The sequence below is a fragment of the Astatotilapia calliptera genome, chromosome 10, assembly GCF_964374335.1.
Source record: "Astatotilapia calliptera chromosome 10, fAstCal68.1, whole genome shotgun sequence".
Taxonomy (NCBI): Eukaryota; Metazoa; Chordata; class Actinopteri; order Cichliformes; family Cichlidae; genus Astatotilapia; species Astatotilapia calliptera.
Window position 1 is genome coordinate 25478146 of NC_137431.1, and position 22822 is coordinate 25500967.

The 22822-nt window shown below is 37.6% G+C and overlaps 1 protein-coding gene across 6 annotated transcripts in view; it reads left to right on the forward strand.

The window, feature by feature from the left end:
- The first annotated feature begins 137 nt into the window (after nucleotides 1-137).
- The window catches only part of LOC145431459 (uncharacterized), a 70650-nt gene continuing 47965 nt past the window's right edge, over nucleotides 138-22822 (forward strand). For 2 of the 6 annotated variants that reach the window (XM_080307280.1, XM_080307286.1), the window contains exons 1-2: nucleotides 140-296; nucleotides 4204-4287. Coding sequence is in view for 1 of the 6 variants with exons in the window: in XM_080307286.1 (XP_080163412.1) it covers nucleotides 4279-4287 (9 nt within the window). In the remaining 5 variants the exon portion in view is untranslated. Of the gene's footprint in view, nucleotides 297-4203; nucleotides 4288-8210; nucleotides 8383-22822 lie in introns of those variants that run through there. The other 4 variants (XR_013911764.1, XM_080307274.1, XM_080307284.1 and 1 more) reach the window with 4 other exon arrangements.

Here is a 22822-nt window from a genome sequence, read left to right on the forward strand (position 1 = left end):
TATTTGGAAATCGGGCCAGGTCACACATGTAAGGAGAAACTTGACAGATATTCTACTCTCACTCAAAGTGACTTTGGCAATAATAGAATAACATCCACACTGCAGGAAATTATAATCGTCATCTTGTCAGAGGACAACACGCACGACCTCACGTGATGTCATGGGGGCGTAGATGTAAACAAAGATGGAGGCTGTGGTTGTAGCAGCATTACTTTGCAGTGAGGTGGAAAAACACAAGGTTAAACTGACAACAAAGTGGTTGGATAGACACTGTCAGCACAAGTTGTCTATTCAAGGTAAGACTTTGACTGCCAACAGTATGGTCGCTTATATTCCCTTTGATATTATGGGTCTCAGATTTGTCTTTGTCGCAGCTGATACTATCAGCATGCAAGCAAGCAGTTTGGGAGGTTACCAGATAATCTGGGATGACCACTGGCACTCTCAAAATAGAAATTAGCCTACTTTAATGTAGCCTTATTGTGGTATAAAGGCTTCCCAGTGGGGTGGTGCACACTGTGGTCATACCCATATCAGAGGTTAGTTATTTGTGCAACTGTGTTTTTCAAAAAAGTTTTAGTTTACTGGTTGAAATGGACTGGCATACATGTCATTTTTCTACTTTTAGTGACCACGAGTCCAGGAGGGCAAGGTTCTAACCTCAGTGTGTGGTGAAAGTGTCAACTTCTGCACCACTGTACCACATATATGCCAGAATGTTAAAACATAAACAAGGAAACATTCAAACTTCGTTAAATTAAATTTTACATAATTTTGTACTTATTCCTCATATTGAACATTAAAGGAAAAATTGTGTTAGTACCTTTTACTGCTTAAAAATATACACAGCCTCCTTGGAGTCCAGTGACTCATGAGAGTGCAAAGGCCAGTGTCGGAAATCTAATTAGGGGTGGATTGTTGCTAAATGTTAAATCCAAAACTCTCATAATCTGAGCCTGGCATTGTGCAACAAGGCCAACGCATTAAAAAAAAAAAATCATAGCTTTTATATAGAAGCATATTTCTTAAACTTGAGTTCTATTTTAATGAAGTATTTTTATATAGAAACCTCACAAACAGTTTTTAAACCACTAACACACTGAAAGAATTTGTTTTAAAGAGAATGAACTCTGGTACTCTGCTACTTAAAAATAAATACAGCTTTAGCCAGGTGTTGGGCTGATCTCTATCTCTACAGTGCATGTCAGTCAGTGCTTCTCCACTTCCTCATTTTTTCTTTGGTTTCCCACCATTTAAGGCACATTACCGTGACTTCACTCTTTGCTGGTCCACTCAACTTCACCGCATCATGCACAATATTAGGAAAAATTCTTTTGGCCATCTCAAAAAAATTCAGTTTAAACATAATGGAAGTGTAATTGACGGGTAATTTCTAAATAAGTTGTTTTTGGCTTTAGTCAAAGAGCCCGAAGCTTACTCAGGTTGATGATGGATTTTTCTGGAACACTGAAACAGCTAATGTTCAGTCTTGCTTTGTATTTGAGTCATACGGCAGAAAAATGTTCATAGCATGATTCGCTGTTTCATGTTGTGCATCTCTGCAAATACTCCTCCAGCTTACTGTACCTGGCCACGTGTAATAACGATACATGGAGAATGAGAACTGTTAAAAGAGACAGTTCCAGCCTCTGCACCATGCCTATATAAACCTACTGACAGCAGGCTGGAAAAACAACTTGGCTAAGAAAGAGAATAGAAAGTAGAGGAGAGTTAATGAGGAAAAAGAGAGAGAGTGTGACCCACCCAGGTTTTGACCTATAGCTCTCTTTGTATTCCACTGACACAAAGATTTATTATGCAAACATCACCGGTCCCAAAAATACATATTGAAACAATTTTTGGGCAAACATGAAACAAAGTGAGCCTCCTGTGCTGTCACGGGAGTTTGCAGCTCAGTGTGGGCCGATGAGGCGGCAAAGAGAGCAGCAAGTGCATTAGTAGTCTCGCTTCACGAGCGCTGAAAAGGTAAGCAGGCCGGGGCGACGTTGTGGGCCGTCACACAAGAGCGAAGGAGAGAAACAAAAAGAGAAACAAAAAGGAGGGAGACATGATTGAGAGGCTGCCATGGACTCCCTGCCTGTTGGTGTACCTGCTTGCTCGGAGGAACCAGGCTGAGCAAAGCCGGAGAGTGTAAACAGTTATAAACACACTTCTGTGTGCATGTGCACAGACTGACACACACACATGCAAACTGAGATACTCGCACAGCTGCACGTTAACTCTTTCCCCCATAAAGATGGCATCTGATGACCTCGCCTGTGTGATGAGTTTTGCCTCTTCAATATATATCAATAAAGATGGTAGTTTCTGGGTTTTTTCCACAGGTAGCTGCACAGGCAGGGACCATGTTCACTATGCAAACCTAGTAATTTTGTTGTATAAGCAGGCCTGAAACAGCTCAGTTCGGAAAAGTGCTTCAAGGCTTACTCCTAGTTGAGCTCCAAGGGGTAAAGGTTTAAGTGCATGGACCCACAGATATATGGATAACTGCAGCTTTGAGCTCATTTACTGACTAGGCTGTATGCTAATTTATACATCTGAATCCAAATGTTCCTGTACTCGCTCTGCCAGTAGGGCGAGGAACATTTTTCAAAGACAAGTTTGTCCAGCTACGGCAGAATAGAAAAGACAAACTGGCCAAAGCATCATATAAGTAAACACAGTTCTCACGGGATGTTCGGCATCATGTCATGACTCACTGCAAATCTTTGCATAGTTCTTTGGACAGAGAACTATGTAAACTATCATATGCTACTAGAATAGCTTTGGCCATTGTGGACCACATATGGACCTCACCCTATGAGAGAGATGTCTCTTTACAACTACATGTCAAAACATTGCAGGGGGTTAATTAAGGTAGCCCAGGTGTCCTTATGTCCCATGATGCTCCCAGATCAGATTGGGTGTCTTATAATCTTGTGTTATTTCAGTTTCATGGTGAAGATAGGTATTTGATTCAGTTTTATTCATGATGTGCCAGATCACAACAAGTCACCTCAAAGCACTTTATATTATCAAGTAAAGACCGTCAAATAATATAGAAAAAACTCCAGCAATCAGATGACTAAACACTTGGCGACAGTGGGAAGGAAGAAACCTCTGGCAGAACTAGGCTCAGAGTTCTGCCAGACCGCGTGATGCTAATTCTGAAATTTTTTTCACTGAGATGGTGTGAGGAGAGATCTCAGTGATTAATAGTTGGGATCAAATGAAGTGAATGTGTAAAAAAACCTGATCACAAACCACTTTAGAGCTTTTCTGCTAATTCAGTTTCTTTGCACCTTTGTCACGCTGAGTAATGCACAGGACATTATCATTCTCAGGTGGCTGCAGTGACTTCCTGTGTTCTTGTTATGTCAAGTAACCAAGATTTTTCATCTTTAAAGAATTTCTTTAATGTGAAAATATTGATGATATGTTTAGGAATATTTCCCTTCTGATTAATGGACAAAATCTTTGAAGTTTAACTTTAAAGAATAGCCTTCCATTTGTTAGATATCCCGCTTTTTATGGGTTTGGTCTGTTTTGTACTTGAAATATGATAATAGCATTACCTGCTACGGCACTGTCACATTAAAGGTGCCGACATTTACTTGGTTAAGCGGTAAATAGTGCAAATGACTCCTCCTGCACCAGTAAAAATGAGTCTGCCAGTCATCCATATGGTGCACTGACTTACACCTCAGCCTTTAGAGAGCTGATAACAAACCCTGAATTGACCACAGCATCGCCTTGCGGATTTAATTTCTTTCTGAGATGCCAATACATAAATATCACATCCTGCACATTAGCCAGAGGTGCTGACATGTTCTTGGCGAGGTTTGAACTTCTCTGCAGCGAGTAAACGTTGCAAACTGAACAAGAGGTTGAATCCGCCTCCTTCATATTTGCTCTGGAGCCTCAGTAATGTTTGTCCATCAACAAAAGGTCAACCACATATTTAATTTCTCTGAAAGTACCGCACTCCCCATTCATCTCTATATAGTAGGTGGTGGACCTGAGAAAGTCATGGACTGAATGCATTCAAGCAGATATTTACATGAACACACGCAGACGCTACTCCACCTCAGGCCTCCCATGGAAAAAAAAAGAAGAAAAAAAACGAAAAGTGATGTATGTGTTTTTCAGAAAGGACACATGGGTGAAACTCAACATGCCTCCATTCTTGTCTCGTTTTCTCAGGGTGAAAGGTATTCAGGAGGGAGAGGACAACGTCTCCCCGCTGGACAATTTACTGCCCTTCTCTGGGAATTCTACATGATCCAGGTATGGGAATGGAGGGTGGGAATAGCTGGAGCAGTGAACTCACTCTGGCAGTTTTATCTTGATTGCCAGATAAAACAGTATCTGGTGTTTTAAAGTCCTACACGAGAGTCTTTAGCAAGAAGCACTTTAGCTCCTTCTCACGTTCTGGTTTCTGATAAAAATCACGAAAACACTGTCATTAAAAAGGCCAAGAAAGGTGCAGGGAGGCTGGAGATTCCTTAGAAGACTTCTATTTAAAGCAGCAACATATTTGCGGAGAAATAAAAACCTTTCTTAGTTCATCAATCAAAGACTCAAATGCTGAGCCTTTACTCTGTGAAAGCACTGTACGTCTGGTTGTTCTCTTTGTAAAGTGTTTTGATTATGAGGGATAAAACCAATCCTTTATAAATATTAAGGCGTATGAAACAGCACCACAATCACTTCTTTGGTGATTAAAATTTGCTGTACTTCTTGATTTTTAGGTGCAAATGTTGTGTAAAGCATTCATCCTTTAATGGGTTTCTCTGTATTTTGCCCTCGTTCTTTCCCATGCTCACCGCCGAGCCAGATGCACAAACACAGGTATAGATCAACACAGGTATATACATGCGCTAATACCAGCACATACACACAGTAGCCTGACCCAGCAGCCCAGGTTAAATAGGGAGGAGGAGTAGGAGGATGAACTGCTGGGACTCTGGTTATCTTCAGTCGGTAAAATGCATTTTCCCAGAGCAGCACACGCAACAGCAGATTCACATGGCTGCCTGTGTGACGCAGAGTTCATCTCTTCTTTCGCTCTGTTAGTTTTATCTGATCATGAAGATTCCAATAAAAAATAACCTATGACCCCTGTGCTGCACCGTGCATACTATATATTTAAATAAACCAAGCATGTGCAGACACCAAGCTGAGCAGATGAGCAGATTTTAATATGTTGAAATGCAAAAATGTCTCTAACAAAATAACAAAATGGGCCATTTTTCACTTTCTCAGAGAGACACACTTTTATGTTGACTTCTTCCAATTTAATGTCTCCATTATATATATATAAACATATTTTTGTTTCTTTTAAAAGAGTTACCACTAAACTAGACTTATCATGTCTCTGTTGTATGCTTGTGTCCACTTACAGCTTATATCTATGCCATTCTGTGACAATATAATTTGAAATATGACCCTTGACCTTTGACTTTTTGCATCATCATCATTTTATCCTTGCGCTAGACTTTTTTCTATGAAAGCTTGTCAGTTAGATTATGAATCCTTATGCAACAGGCAAAAATGTGTTTTGTGAGATCGTTGTGTTCTTTGACATTAAACCCATCGTCATCTTTAAATCAAAGTGAACATTCTTGTTAAATTTGAAGAAATTTCCCCAACATAGTCTTTTCTAAATGCTTATGGTAGCACTTTCGATAAAGGATGGTCCGTCCGTCCATTAATCTATCCGTCAATCGATCAATCAATGCATAATCTGTGATTTATTGAAACGTGGAAAGGCAAAAGGCCAGTTTCTTGAAGGAAATCCAAAGCTCTGCTTTGGATGTTGGCTGCAATCCGATGGTGCTTGTCTGTGTTTATAATTTTACCCTTTTTCAACAAGATCCACCACTGGTTGAAATGTAGCCACAAACCATGACAGAGCCTTACGGATGATTTACAGATGGCTGTAGGCACTCACTGATGTAACTCTCCAGACTCCTCTGTACAGTTTGGTGACAATTTGAACATAAAATTAAGTAGCTTAAGTAAATGAAGTCCCACTTAAAAAAAAGTTAAAATATTTTTATGACATATCCTTGGCGATTTTAATTTGGTTTTGGTACTAACTGAGCAGGAAATAAGGGTGTTTAGATGTTTAGATGTCATAACATAACAGAGGGAGAAATGGATAAGAGTATAAAACTTAGCAAACCAATTCAGTTATGGGATATGAAAATGGCTAACATTAGCCACCATAAATGCCAGCTGATATCAGACTGGCTACATTTGTGGCAGTAAAAGATTGTGTTGTGTGTGTGTGTTTTAATCCTTTTTAAAATTTAAAAGGATTTACTTTTTAAAATGAAATCTATTCTAATCATTTTAAAGCAACTTGTCCATTCTTATCTAGCTAAAAAAGTGTTAAATAATTAGGTGAGAAAACCTTTTCTCGCTGATCATTTATCTTTTAGCAGGGTCTTTGTACAAAATTTCTAAATACATTATTCATTCAGTTCATTATTCAATAGTTCAGTTCAGAACTATTAGCCTCTTCCTCCCTCTCTGTCCTTGTGGTCGTGGTTTTCCCCTTGTCTAACATCTGCTGTGCAAAAAGAGCAAACCCGTTTCCAATGTTTAGTTGGAGGGAAACACACTCCAGTGATAAAACAGGTGTGGGTGGCTTTTGTTAGACTCTTGTCTTACGCTGCTCGACTTTATTCCCAAATGTTTTGAATTGTTTGGAAAGGCTGAAGTTGACGGGGATTTGCTGCCTGAGTGTGTGTGTGTCTGCATGTGTGTATGTGTGTTCATCTCTGTGCACTTAAAATAGCAGTGTATAATACACTTATCAAACAAAATGTCACTGTCCTAATGGCCTGGTTACTTGGTTTGATCAATATTTGTCAATTAGTGTGACGCATGTTCAGTTTCCATGTCGAAACTGACAAACATACAGGGTTTCGTGGCATTTTTAAACATGTTGCAATGCAAACGATGAAGATTGGTGATATGTTATTTTTGGTTTGAATTTATCGGAAAAGATTTTTACACAATTCAGCATTGCAATTAAAACCTTATTGTTGGGTAGGAAAGACATTGAATCGACAATGTGCCATGCCAAATTCATATTATAGCATCTAAAAGTGCTTTATATATCTATATATTATATCTGTTACAAATTCTCTGATTTCAATATGGATTTTAAGCTATTTTTTGACATTTGACTTTTATTACCAGCTTTGACTAAACAAGACCATTCAGAGCGACTCATGCTGCCCAGAAAAATGGTTAATGCCTCAGCTGTTGTTCTGTCTTGTTAAAAATGTCTTCATTTTTTTGTTTTGTTGTAGCTTGTAAGATTAAACATCTTTGCCCCAATCTGCACAGTGAACATGATACTGGAACTGTTGATTCTCTTAGGAGTCATGTTAAGTATGTAAATCCAAGCCCTGAGGTATTTTGTATTTTAGAAAAACATTTACACATAAGTTAACTTGTTAACACAAGTCTGCAAAATGAAACGTGAAGCAGTCATAGCAGTTCTTTACATAGATTCTGAGTGATTTTAGGTAGAGAGTCAGCTGACACCGCTACTTTCAGAGGAATCTGTGATATAATAATACGATTTCATTTTCTAGTTTTACAATAAAAGTGAATATTTTGAATTATGATGTACTGTGCACAGACACAGCAGTGCTAAGCATCGTCTCTTTTCCGAACCATGTTGTACCAAATTAATGCATTATGAAAATGCAGGCCTACATTTAGAGCCATAGCCTAGTGGTGTTATGCTGATAGATGTGGGCATCATAGTGTATTATACTATATTGCATCCATCAGAATATGTGCAGCCACTACAATTTCAGTGTCCTTCTTTTCAAATCATAGCTGTATGCCTGCAGTTTTTTGAGCAATGGGGATATATAGTCAAATATTTTTTCTGGTAGGTTCTTATTAGTAAAAATGTTGTAATGTTCTTTACACACTGAAGCTGTTAAATGATGAAAAACATAAAAACCTTTGCACTGCATTTATACCCACTAACACAATTTTCTGCATGTCTGCAGATTAACACGTAGGATGGCTGGAACATATTTTGTTCAAAAGTTTTGCAATTGTAAATGCAATCAGTTGGAGAGCTGCGGAGCTCAATATGGCTGCTTTTGTTACGTCACTTGCGAGGCATCTCACGTGTAGCACCTTAACAGTTTCAGTTGAGAGCTCTGTTTTCCTTCAGAGCTATGGATTGCATCAAGGTACGAAGTTAAAGGCTAGGCAGATGAGGTTTCAGACATGAATCGTAGACCCAGGCAGGGGCATTGGGAAGATAAAACCACTGGATGGAGCTCCTGACAGTGGGAGGAGGGTGTGATGGGAGAGGCTGAGAAGGGTGAGAGCTTTACTCAGGTAGGTCTGCCCAAACATGACTGCTTGTTTACCTGTCAGTTTGTTGCTTTTGTCTGGGCCTCCCACGAGAGACAAAAAAAAGGAGCTTTAGCTCTTTGCAAGCAGGACCACCAGTGTTGCCAGTGTGTGCGCATTTTCCCCAATTGTGTAGTACAATTTCCTATAAGATAGTGCTCATGCTGAAATTATTGTCTATAAGTGTGTCCATCCATCTATACTTTCTCACGTGTTTCTGACCGTGTAATTGTACACATAAGGTTTTTTTGAATGGCCTGTTACATGAATGCATGTGAATTGCACATGCAAGGACAGCCCACAGCTCCTGTTGTGTTTGTTGCTGGGCGGATTTGTGTACAAATGTAAATACGTGTGACTAATGAGTTTTTCAGGAGGAGCAGACAAAATACGCAGTAGAGGACTGAGGAATTGGGTTTAGGGTTAGCATTGTGTGTTTGTGTGTCTGTGCTTCTTTGTTTCCATCTATATGCAATGTAAGTGTTGCAATTTGTCATTTAAGACATGCATTTATTATGAGGTCCTGCCTGTGAGTTATTGTCACTGATGGTATATAGCAACATGAACACATAGTGGAAATAATGATCTAAATTGCATTTTTCTGGGAACAATTTGACATGAAAAAGGATAAATCAATCAATCAAAATTAACATCAGGTCCATTTTTTTTTCTTTTTTAAAGCTTTTAAGAGACTTAGCTCATGCAACACATAGCATGTCCTTGGGTGGAAAAACACTGAAGAAGACATCCAGCCTTCACATCAAAAACCCATCTTTTAAAGTAGTTCATCAATAAGTGAAAAATTGTTTTGGCAATAAAACAACAAACAAATCCTTGTTCTGTTCATCTGCTATGATCAAATGTTAAGTTCTCCTTGCACACAGTATAGTATCGACAGAAAAAAATCGATACTATATTAAATGCAGCAATATGTTTAACAAAAAAGTGATTAAAATGAATCTAATTATTTTAAATTATTAAAAAAATATTAGTTTATTTTATTATTTTATCTATCATGTACAAGTAATTGACACACATTACAAGAACAAACTATTTCATTTCAGCTTTTAATGTAAAAATGTTGATCTTTTCTTTTTTGGAATAAAATTAATTGTAACTAAATGAAATACCTTTTTAAATTGAACTGGATATAAATCTGTGCTTTTCAAATTTGGTTTGTGAGTTGTGACAGCTTTGTACATATGGAAAAGAAAATTTCAGAACATAATAAATCAGAAATGCTTAAATTTTACTCATATTTTTACTCAAAGGACTTATATGTAATAGTATGATTTACTCATTAAAGCAGGCATTTTTGCCTATAACATAATAGGAAAATTACAAGTAAGCAGGTATCATAATCCAACAGAGCCAGATGCAAGTCTAAAAAAACTATAAAACCACATAAACATTTATTACTGGAGTTAAGATTATATGTATCTATACATATAATAATAATTATTATTGTGTTCTTGCCATATGACTTTTTTCACAGCACAAAAAGCACAAAAAGGGTGAAACCACATGTTTTTTTAATGGTGACAATATCTGTGAGCTTATATGCATAACCTTTAAAATGTTTTCATATGACTGGTATCCAGTCATATCCAGAAATCAAAATTGGACACTATGACACATGCAAGCCTTATAAAACCTTAAACATTTATTAATGGTGTGAATATTAAATTATTATAAAAAAATATATATTTCTACTTCAACAAGCTCAATGTAATGTTTGTTTAAACAAAAAAACCCTGTTCTTGACATTTAATGTTTTCCACGGCATAAAAACATTTTTTTAATGTCGGCAATACCAGTGAACTTAGCCCTTAAAACGGCTTCATTTAAAAGGAAGTCAGTTATTTACACTTGTTCTTTTCCTGCTATGACGAATCAAAATTTCTGCAGTAAAAAAAAGTGGTATTATTCCACAGAGACTTTTTGTTTTGTCGTTACGTATGCTGTAGGCTCAGCAGCATTCAAACGACATCATCGCTAAAAGTTCCCTGAGCAGGGTTCAATGGGATGCTGAGTACTGCTTTTAAATGGGGAAATAATGTTGAAGACATTACTCATCGGAAACCCCCTAATCGGTTACATTTTGTTCTCAACAGTTTTGTCAAAGGTTATTATTTGAGCTATACATTAAAAAAACCCCAAAGCTTTAAAGAACTTTTGCAGCTCCTTATGTGACTTAGATTGTGGATCCAGCGTCATTTTCTTAAAAGAACAAAATTTGGTTGAAACTTTTTAAGATTTTTTAAGTAGAATTATGAATATGAAAATCAGCTATTCCAATATAAAAATGACTAATGTACTAAAAGTACTTGCTGGAAAAATAAATTTAAGCATACGTATATGGCTCATTAAAAAGCTATGGGGCTAAAAATAATAGAGACTTTCTGGTGATTAATAAATAATCTGTGGTCTTAAAAACAATTTATATAACAAAAATCATGATATCCGTGTTTGCTTATGGTCGAACTCTTCTGGGTTTACCGTGTATAGAGTCTTTCCTGGTTCATTTCAGCAGAATCCAGTGGTTTCAACGAACCTCTTTCCCAAGATCCATGGAAACCACAAAGTTGCTAAATGTTTTTTATATGAATAAGAGGCAACGACAAAATTTTCACAATGCATCTTCTGAAGTGACGTAAAGGCTCTTTTCAAAAGGGGGAAATAACCCTTAAACTGAAACGGCGCTTTCAATTCTAAGAGGTAGAACATTAAACAAGTTTTCTTGCAAAATTGAGCAGCAGTTCAAAGGGATTGCAACAGTGTTGGATCCATTTTCATGTGTTCGGTGCTTGTGCTTAACTGTGTGTATCTTAAGGCTTTAGCTGCTGTCTGTGTGTGTGTGTGTGTCTGTGTGTTGTGAATATGCGTTTGACAGAGTGTCTACCTGTGTGGCAGTAGGTAAGCCCAGTAATCTCTGTTTGTCTCAGTCTGAGAAGTATAATGCTGTGACTCATTCCTAGAGCGGGTGTGCTAAAACCCAAAGCACTCGATCTATCATAGAAATCAACAGTCGCCACTGTAATTTACTAAACTAATCCTCAAATGCCAAATTAATATGTTAAGTATAGGTGTGATTAAATGATGTGAAAGATGAATGTAGACTGCTAATGTTCAGCCAGTGTTCCCATCTGTGGTGAGTGAGGATGAGTTAAATGTTATAATCCCAGAGATCTTTGCTTTTTCTTTCATTCAGGCCCGTGTCTGTGATGCTGTGTGTCCTCTTTTTTGAAATGGAATGTATATTGTTGAATGGTTGGAATTCTTTCCTCTTCGGCATTGATAGTTGTTGTTGGCAGCAGCTCTAAAAGCTGTTGTCTACACTGAGCTTAAATCTGAATTTTGGAGGCACTTATCTGACATTGCTTTCTGTCTTTTGGTTCAGTGTTTTTGATATCTGCACTTTACAAGCTCTTATTCAGTCTCTTATGTGCATGTGAGAAATGCCACGTACACAAGCAAGCAGGCATATATCGCAAGAAACAGTGCCATGGATTTTCACTATATGTAACAAATACATGTCCAGAGGTTATTAGTTTATTTCAATTGCGAACATATAGACTCAGATCTTCTTGTTTAGGTGTGTTAAACATGAACATGTGGCAACATCTGCAAATAGCAGTTGTTAAATATCATACTGATTTAATCCACAGCTGTGGCTCAAGAACAGCCGTTCAGATACAGATAGTCAACTAATCTATCACTCTGATCCAGACTAGATTATATCTGAAATCATCAAATAGACTGACAATATTTAATTCTATTTATTTATTTTTCATTTTCATTTCCTTGAAAATAACTTTATTGACTTTGGGGGTCCTGATGCATTAACTCTTGGGCCAGAATGAAAAGGTTCTGCAATGGCCCTCTTTTGATGTTAATTTAAAAAACCCAAAAAACTACAGTTTGTTTTTAGCAAAGCAGCACAGTCATAGTTTTGGGACTGAAAGATATGGGCACAGATATTTTTCTGACTGACCTTATTACATATACTCGCTGGTCACTTCATAAGGTGTACATGTCAAACAGCTCATTAACTCTAATATCTAATCAGCCAATCACATAGCAGCAACTCATTGTATTTAGGCTTGTAGACATGTTGGAGATGACCGGCTGAAGTTCAAATCAAGTTTCCGAACGGGGAAGGACAGTGATTAAAGTGACTTTGTTGTTGTTGTTGGTGTCAGATAGGCTGGTCTGAGTATTTGAGAAAGTGCTGAAAAAAACTGAGAAAAATCAAAAATATGCAGTGAGCAGCAGTTCTGTGGGAGAAAATGCCAGAGATCTTTATCCTCTGGAGTATGTGCATCAGACTGTTTTGATGTTAACTCAAATAACCACTTGTAGCAAATAAGGTGTGCAGAAGAGCATCTCTTAACACACAGCACATTAAACCTTGAAACGATCTACAGCTGCAGAAGACCACAGTGGTTGCCACTCCTGTCAGGTCAGAATAGGAAACTGAGGCTACAGTTCAAACAGGCTTACCACTGGATAGTAGAAGGTTTAAAAATGTTTCCCGCTTTGATGAGTTTTGATTTTACAGTCAGACAGAAAGGAACACACCGTTGAGGTGTTTTGGCTCTACAAAAAGCATTTGATACTTTTAATCACAACCTTTAAGCAAATTAAGCAGGACTTCTGTATGATTGGCCATTTAGATGACATTTATCAATATGCATATATAAATAACACAGATTCTGGTTCATTAAGGGTAGTGTATGGGGTGCCACAGGGTTATGTATTTGGACCATTGTTGTTTGCATTATTTGTTTTCCAGGTTTCTGAAGTGTATTTTATTTGTTCATGACCCAACTGTTTTGTTGCTGGGAAAATTAAAACACCTTGGAAATCAGTAGGTCTACTGATTGTTTAAAAATGGCTTGAGTCTAATAAATTGTCCCTTTGCCTTGGAAAAGGGAAAATAAATGAATGAAAATGAACAAAGCCGAAAGTTCTTTAACCTGAATTTGTGGGAGTTAGTGTTGATAACAAATCTAACAGAAATTGCATATAAGTTATGCCAAAGCTAAAATGCCTAAATCTATTCCAGTACTGTACAAAGTGAAAATTCTTATGTCAAAAATTACTTCACGTATTGTTCCATATATGACTTACTGTTTACTGTGGACTTACTGAGGTGTGTGGAAACACAAGACAAACATCAAGTTTTGCCAAAAATCCATAAGAATGATAACAAAAAACCCTATCAAGAGTCAACAAATCCATTATTTATTCAGTTAAATATACTGAAACTCAAAGATTTTGTAGATCATAATTCAAATTATGTACAAAGCATATAATAGACAGTTACCACTTAATATCAACAAGCTGTTCAAAATCATAATGAAAGCAAATCAATAGGAAATTTTATTTTTGAATACCCCAAGGTTGGCATCAATTAGAAGTGTCATTCTGTTACTGGGGTTACTGGGGTATCTATATCCAGATTTAAAGATATAGTTCATTTAATTTCTTTAACGTTACGTGATGATTGTTGTATTGGGCTCGGTGTTATATAAGCTGTAGCTTCGCCCTACACCCTTTTGGTGTGTTATTTACTTTATTTTTCATCATTGAATGCAAGTCAACTGAATAAAGATAATAAATCGATCTCAATCTCAAAATGCTAAAGATGCTAAAAATGACAGTGTCAACACAGCGTTTAATCTGTTATTAGACTCAATTGGCTTCTCTCAAAATGTAAAAGAACCCACCCACCACTTTAATCACACTCTAGATCTTGTTTTAACATATGGAATAGAAACTGAACATTTGGCAGTGTTTCCTGAAAACCCTCTCCTGTCTGATCATTTCCTGATAACACTTACATTTACAATAATTGATTACACAGCGGTGGAGAGTAGACTTAATCACAGTAGATGTCTTTCTGAAAGTGCTGTAACAAAGTTTAAGAATATAATCCACCCACTATTGTCATCTTAGATGCCTTGTATCAACACAGAGCAGCTACCTGAACGCTACTCCAACAGAGGTTGATTCTCTTGTTAATAATTTCACCTCCTCACTACGTACGACTCTGGATACTGTTGCTCCTGTGAAAACTAAGGTCTCTAATCAGAAGTACCTGACTCCGTGGTATAATTCTCAAACACGTAGCCTAAAGCAGATAACTCGTAAGCTGGAGAGAAAATGGTGTGTCACAAATTTAGAAGATCATCATTTTGCCTGGAGAAATAGTGTGATGCTTTATAAGAAAGCCGTATGCAAAGCCAGAACATCTTACTATTCATCACTGATTGAAGAAAATAAGAACAACCCCAGGTTTCTCTTCAGCACTGTAGCCAGGCTGACAAAAAGTCAGAGCACTGTTGAGCCAACCATCCCTTTAACGTTAACCAGTAATACTTCATGAACTTCTTCACAAATAAATTTTAACCATAAGAGAAAAAAAAAAACCCATAATCATCTCACAGATGTAATATTATCTACAGCTACTCTTAGTACCATTTATATTTATGTAGTCCTTTTCTCCAATTGATCTTTCTGAGTTAACTTCAATAATTACTTCCTCCACACCATCAACGTGTCTTTTAGACCCCATTCCTACAAAACTGCTCAAAGAAGTTCTAACACTAATTAATGCTTCAATCTTGAATATGATCAGCATATCTCTAATAATCGGCTATGTACCACAGGCCTTCAAGCTGGCTGTAGTTAAACCTTTACTCAAAAAGCATCTCTAGACCCAGCAGTCTTAGCTAATTATAGGCCAATCTCCAACCTTCCTTTCATATCAAACATCCTTGAAAGAGTAGTTGTCAAACAGCTAACAGATCATCTGCAGAGGAATGGTTTATTTGAAGAGTTTCAGTCAGGTTTCAGAGCTCATCACAGCACAGAAACAGCTTTAGTGAAGGTTACAAATGATCTTCTTATGGCCTCTGACAGTGGACTCATCTCTGTGCTTGTCCTGCTAGACCTCAGTGCAGCGTTCGATGTTGTCAACCATAATATCCTATTAGCGCAATTAGAGCACGCAGTAGGTATTACAGGTACTGTGCTGCAGTGGTTTGAATCAGGTCAACTCCTTGAGCCTGGTTCTGCTGGTTCTTCTTCCTGTTAAAAGGGAGTTTTTCCTTCCCACTGTTGCCAAAGTGATTGGTCACAGGGGGTTATATGATTGTTGTTGTTTTTTTCTCCGAATATATTATTGTAGGGTCTACCTTACAATATAAAGCGCCTTGAGGCGACTGTTGTTGTGATTTGGCGCTATATGAATAAAATTGAATTGAATTGAATTGAAATTGAAATCGATATCAATAATAGATCTTAAACTGAGCATTTCTTTAACATTTTCTATCATGAGTTACTCAAATGGCTTCCACAAGCCTCAGATTTCAATCCAGTAGAGCAGCTTGGGACAAAAATATCATATTTCCCCCCCCCCCCCCCCAGTATCTGTTTGAATATATGGCACAAAGAAATAAAGCAGTTCTGAAGGTATAAAAGTTATCCAACCGATTAACAGCAATGCGTACCTATTTGTAGAGTGCAAAATTTTGTAATGAAACATAAAACTTTAAGGTTTAAGGTTTTCAACCATCAATTTACTGCAAATTCTGCCAAATTTAATGGTGAAAAAAGTCATGTTTTATGCCCCTTGTTGTTCGGTTCTTTTATTTGCAATGAGAAGGCGGCATGTGAATGATTGTGTAATTGGTGCAGGTGGATGACTGAAGCCCAGTTCCTGAACTTTGGCTCTGTGCTGTAGTGCTTCACTCAGTCTTCACCCTCCATGATTAGAGAAGCCGAATCCTATGTATTTGTGATCTTCAGTAATACTGGCATTTAGATGAAATGGAGCGTAGCTTAACTGAATTGAACTTAATGTTGAGTGTCTTTCTTAGTGAGGGGGAGAATCCCAATAAAAGACGCATACAATGATCGAGCTTGTTTTGCCAAGTTACTTTTCACAGTGAGCAGAGCGGTTGGCAGTTTTTCAGGTTTTTGGTCACATTACTACACAGGGCTGTTTGCACAATGAAAACCTTTGTGTCTTGTACATGTCTTCTTTCAGCAGTGTGTACACAAAGAGGGACTTCTGAAAAAAATAAACTTATCTCTAGTATCAATTCTATGAAAATCTAAGTTGAAATGTCATTCAGCATCCAGCAGTTAATGGCACTTGGAATGACCTGAGCTGTGTTAGATTAATGGCTGAATGTTGTAATGCGTAATGCTTTCTTTAATAACACTTATACATATGACAAAGTAACAATAACTTCATTAAGATCAACATATCTCTTTCTGGGTTCTTTGTAACCTCCTAGATGAGTTGTCGATGTGCTAATTTTGGTCGCTCCTGTGAAGCTTCACCACTGTTCCAAGCTTTCTCCATTTGTATATAATGGCGCTAGAAATGAACCACACTGCCTTATTAGGCTTTGTAAACTTTTGCAGATTGTCAGTCACTTTGTTTCTCAGGTGTTTGTTTGGATGTGTTGCTTTTTGAGAATTTTTAGCCTCCTTGACCCAAAATGTAAAGTAAAGCTGAACTCAGCTTTCCAAAAAAATGTGGTTAATCACAGTCCATTCATTATTTAACAAGGGGGGCAGTTACTTATTTGGAACCTTTCTTCCTTAATCAATGAAATCATCATTTAAAAACTGCTTTTTGTTTTATGTATGTTAAAATTTGTTTGATGATCTGAAACATTACAGTGTGACTAAACAATAGTGAATCAGAAAGGAGGGAAACACTTTTTCAAACCACTGTTAATGCATTAAGGAACCTATAACTAATAAAGTGGCCACTGCATGTATAATTGGACTAATATTGCCTAACAACAAACAGCATTAAGCCTTAAATTTTGCAAGTTTCTTTTATTTTATACTTTTTTTTTCTTCAGTTGTTACAGGCTGTTTTTTAATATGTAAAAAGTGGTTAATGGTAACTGAAGGTTAAATGCGTATTTTGGCGAACTTAACAGTTGTAGCTTGTGTTTGAAAGAGATTTAAGAAATGCTTAATCCCCTGATCTTTAGTGCGGGAAACAGGGTTGGTTTAGACCTGGAATAATTTGGCAATAACAGTGTGGCAATGAGTGGTAAAGAGTTTATAGCCTGGTGATTTGCTCTCTGAGCTTGGAAATAATTTGGATTTTGGTGAGTAGATGGCAGAACTGTGGAACTTTAATAGGAAGTGAGTGCACTGGAGGATCCTGGTGGTTTGTCATTGGATAAAGATAGATGTAGATTGCTCTATACAAGTTAATTATATTATTTGTTCATGTTTAAATGTGTTGGTTTGTAAATTTTTAAAAGCCATATTTATATTGAAACATATGTTATTACACTAGAAGTTATGCTGTTGTTACATCGCTCCACTTGTGGGTGCGATGCGATTTTTGGTTATGTTTTAACATCTAAACTCTTACTTTCTGCCTCACTGTATAAATTCCTTCATTTGATGTGAATGTTGGATGTAAATATTAAGGATTGGTACAACATGGACATAATTCTTAAGATACTGGGAACAAATTTACCTTCACATCGCTCCCCTTCCCTTCTGTAGTCATTGCTTTCATCCTTCTCCCACTCTTCCTTAGTCACGCTCTGCCATATATCTCTATCTCCCACTCCCTATATCTCTCTTCCTATCTACATCCATAGCCCTCTATTCTACCCCTTCCCCCTCTCCATCCATCTATCCTTTCCTCCTGTTTTGTCAAACCAGCTGCTTCTCTTTCTCTCTCCTGGGTTGCTGAGTTGAGTGCTGAGGAGGAAGAAGCTAAATCCAGCTGCACATATTTCACAGGGACAGAGAAAGATGTGGATCTGAAAGAGAGGGAACATGGTGAGACAACACATTAGACATTTGGGGATGGATGAGGTTCATACGCAAGAAACGGGATAAACACAAATTAATTGTGAAGAGCAACAAAGAGAGGCACGATGTGGAAACCCAGAGACAAATTTGGAGTTTGGAGGGGGTCTGGGGAGGCTTTTGAGCTTTGATCTGGGCTACGCATTGTGTGTAGGTGTGTGTCTGTGTGTGAGAGAAACTTATTGCCAGATGCCAGGGCTGCAGGATTAGGGAGCAGCTCTTGTCTTCTGGCACAAAAAGCAAAAAACAAAAAGTACCCTCCTTCAGTTTTTGTCCACTTCACACTTATTTAGACACTGCTTAAAGAATCTTATTTATTACAACATCATTTAAATTCAATATTTTGGTATAATTAAAACAATTCAGCTCTTTCATACTCAAGCTATTTTCATGTATAAGTCAGTTTACTCAGTCTGATTGATACTACTCAGGTTGAAAGAAACTTTTGTGCAACATCTCTTATGTCTGTGAGGAAGTTTTGTCATGTCTGAAAAATAAGCCTGTTTAAGTCTGGAATTATCAGGATGCCACTGATTCTTTATATGTAGGTGAAGGAAGCAGTGTTTGATTAAACGTCAGAGTTTCTCAAGCTTTCCTATGATCTAACCTATTAAAACATAATATAAGGCAAGGCAAGGCAAGTTTATTTGTATAGCACAATTCAACAACAAGGTGGTTCAAAGTGCTTTACAGAGACATTAGAAACAAAAACAAATAAAAAGCATGATTTAAAATTGATTAAAACAAGCAAACAAACAAACAAACTAAATATAAAATATAAATATAATTCTTTAATATAACTGTTTATTGTTTGTATGTATTTGGGATAATAGCATTATATCTTTAAAATTAGTCCAATCTGAGAGATGTAAATACACCGGATGGTCTAGTGCTGCTGTGAAGGCAAAATGTAGTTTTCCTGCAGGTGTGTTTTTCATGAACGACATTTCATGCTCAGTCAGTGGATCTAACCTTTGCTCTGTTTTAATCAGGTAAAGTAGTGCTCCAGTAATCCATTGTTTGCAGCCGTGCTGCTGTGAGATACATGTGAGTGTGTCTGTGTACTCCTGCTAGTCAGACTGAGGTCTTGTAGAGATTGGAGTGGCCTTCAGGTCAAAGGTCAGATAAACACAGCTGGCACTCTCCTCCTGGCTGGCTTAGGAAAGCTGTTTTCTCCTCTTTTTATTTTCTCCACCTCCTCTCTCTTCCCTTATCTCTCCCTCCCTCGTCTGTGTCAGTCTTATTTTGTGTCACGTCTGCCTCCCTCGTGATCTTTCTTTTTCTCTCAGTCTTTTAGTTCAGCAACTTTCTTGCCGTCTTCGTATTTCCTTCTCTAATCCCTTTGCAATTTTCTCACCCACCTCTCTCTTCGCAGCCCTTTAACTCTTTCATTTACCTTTTTGTTACTATTCTTTCCTGCTAGTTCTTCTTCCTTTTCTGTCACTGTGATACTTTTTTTTTTTTTTTACAGTTTGCTCTGATTTTCCTCTCTATCCCTCCTATTTCCCTTGTTGCTTGTTGCTACTCCTCTTCACATCTGTTGTCTCTTTTCTCTCTCTGTCTCTTCATCATCTTGGTTCAGACTGGAATGTTCCCCTGATCGCCAGATCCCTCTCATCATCTCTACACTTTTATTAATAAATCATTTTTTTCTTATTTCCGTCTCCTTTGTGGAGCTATCTACACATTGTGGCCAAAACTATTTGGATACCTGATTTTTACACGTGTACATTGACCGGTTTGAATGAAATTACATGAGCATTATTAAACCTGGCCTTTGATGTTGGACTCAAAGTCAGAGCTATCAGTATATCATATGGACATATCCTTTCTTTAGGATCTTAGGAGTCTTTCAGAGTTATTGTAAATATTATCTTGTGGTTTGCAAGTTAAGCTGTTTATTATGCTTGTTTATTATACAATTTCTTTTGTTAACCCCTGTTTATTGTTTTACTTTTACTGTATCTGTATAGTTTTGTGGCTGCAGTATTTGTGGTAACTTATTCATTGTGCCGCACATTGTGCTTCCACCTGTAACGTCGTGCTGTATAAATAAAGTTTTACTTTCTTGTTTGCTTTTGATCTTTATACCTAAGCACATGTGTTGTCCAAGTGTACAAAATTCATTGTTTTTGATAAATGTTTATGAAGAATTATTAAAAGCTGAGTATTTTAAGCATCTCAAACAGCCTGGAGTGATCTTTTTACTTGCTGGCATGGACTGATTTTCATAGATCATCCAGCAGACCTGTATGTGACAATGAAAATATATGATTTAGTTGGATTTGACATTACACAGTCTTTAATCTGCCAGCTCTTTAGTACAAAGTCTTTGTAATGTAATGTGACTTTGCCCTTGCAAGATTGGCACAGGTTACTATCTGGTGATTTCAGAGAGTGGCCGTGAGAGTCATGTTTCCTGCCTCCTCAACCACCTGCTGCTTGCCTAAACCAACCAAAGTTAAGAACTGATTTAAGGTTGCTGTCCAAAACTGATCCTCCTGATAGTGTCTGGATTTAATGAGTGAAAATGACTTTCTTGTCCATGCAGTGGCTGCTGAGATATTTCAGCAGACCAGCATTGCCATCCTTCTGAACATAGCATGGGTAAAAGAAATAAGAAGTATCTACTTCTTTTTCCTGTGTTTCCCGTGTACTGTTTGATAAATACAAAGGGTTTACTGATGTTTAAACACCTGATTATGCGGGCTGTTGTTGGAAAATTTGTATTGGATTAATTTACACTAAATTGTGTCCTATAATAGGTCATTTCCCACGAGTCTTTGTTCTCAAGATCTTAAGGCTGGTTCTGTTATGAACTGAAGAACAAGTGGACACCTTTGACAGGCCGTCAGCATGTTCTTATAGAGACTTCCCCCTTCAGTCAAGAAGATTAGAGTCTGTACACAAGATTTATGCGTCTAAGTGCTTTGGTGTGTATGTGCACGCATATGTGCGTTAGGAAATATTTGCTCTAAATTGTGTGCACATCTGTAAGTTTGTTTCAAGATTCTGTGAGCTACACGCCGGAGAGTCTTTCATCCAGTTATCATTTCTAGTGTCTGCTTCCCTCATACAATTTAGTTGATGAAGATGTCTCCCCAAGAATGTCAAACAGCAGCTTCCTCATTGTCTTTAGTTGCTGAGATTCCATCCATCAATGCCATCTCGTAGGGGAACCGTATCCCAAAAAGCAAAATGTGGGCAAAGAATATCTTTGTGTGAGGCTCACATGTGTGTCATATTATCTCCATACAAATTAGGAAAAAAAAGAAAAAAAGAAAGCTTCAGGAAGAAAGCCACCAACTTTCCCCTAAATAGAAACAGTTTCATGTGCTTTGTTATTGCTGATGTTCAGCAAATTCTGCTAAAATGCCTGCCTTGTGCCTTTGAACAACAACATTATTTTTGCTTTCTTCACAACTGCTGGATTATAGCCAGACTTTAGAAAAGTGTTTGTTCTTTTAAAAGCTTTTAAAAGCTATCTGTCCATTCATCCATATACTACTGCTGCTCGGCAGACTCAGAGCCACCCAGACCTCGATGTGAGGCTTTGACATAGTAGTTGTCCCCTAACTACTGCCTACAGCACACTGAGGGGACACCAAGGTAACTGAGCCTTTTCATGGTGTCCTGGATCTATGTAATTTCTTTTTGGTTGGTCTTGACCAAAACACATCATGACCAGATCTGATTTCCTCCTACCTGGAAAACAAGAGCCAATCATAATGTAGGACAATCTCAAAATGTGAGATCATTCCCACAAAAGTCCCACAAAAACTCCTGCCCACCTTACCACCACCCGATGGGTTGAACATGTTTCTCTCTTTTTGCAGTGCACTGGCACCATGGCATGTGGTACAACAGCTCTGTGGGCTGCTCTTGCTTGTGCTGTTGCTGGTCCGACAGTTGGTTACGGGGAAGAGCGACGTTATAACGTTAATGTATGTTACAATGACGTTATAATATGCAAACAGCTGAAATGAAACGAGTGTTAAAAACAAAGAAAGAATTTTTTCATGCTTCTTCTGTTCCTACTGAACTCAGTTGCTCCTTTCCCTGTTCTGCCCACTTGTCAACCAGTCAGCTATTTGACTGGTTGACATGTAGGTGAGCTGCTAACTATTGGGTTTTTGGAGGACTGCACGGGGGCATGTTTGCATAAGTTGAAAACCACTCTTTGCCTCCACGAACGGGTTTGTATAGGCAAATACCTACACAAACATGCACAACCACAGTACCATAAAGCAAGCATTAGTTGTCAGACAGCAAATTGTACATTATCAAATCTATGAGAATACTTAGCTGGACACTTGAATTGTTTTAGCTGAGACGTGAATTCCTGTATCAACTTCGAAAATCATAGCAGGAATATTATAAGTGTACAGTTCTTACTTCTGTGTGTAAAGTACTTTTGAATGGAGCTTGACTGCCCGGCTGGTCAGCAGACAGCAGCACACAGTTGTGGGTTTATTGATGTGAAATAGACAATTGATAAAATATCAGCACAGAACAATAGAAGACAAAAGACTTAAGTGAAAGCTGTGTGCTTAAGTGAATA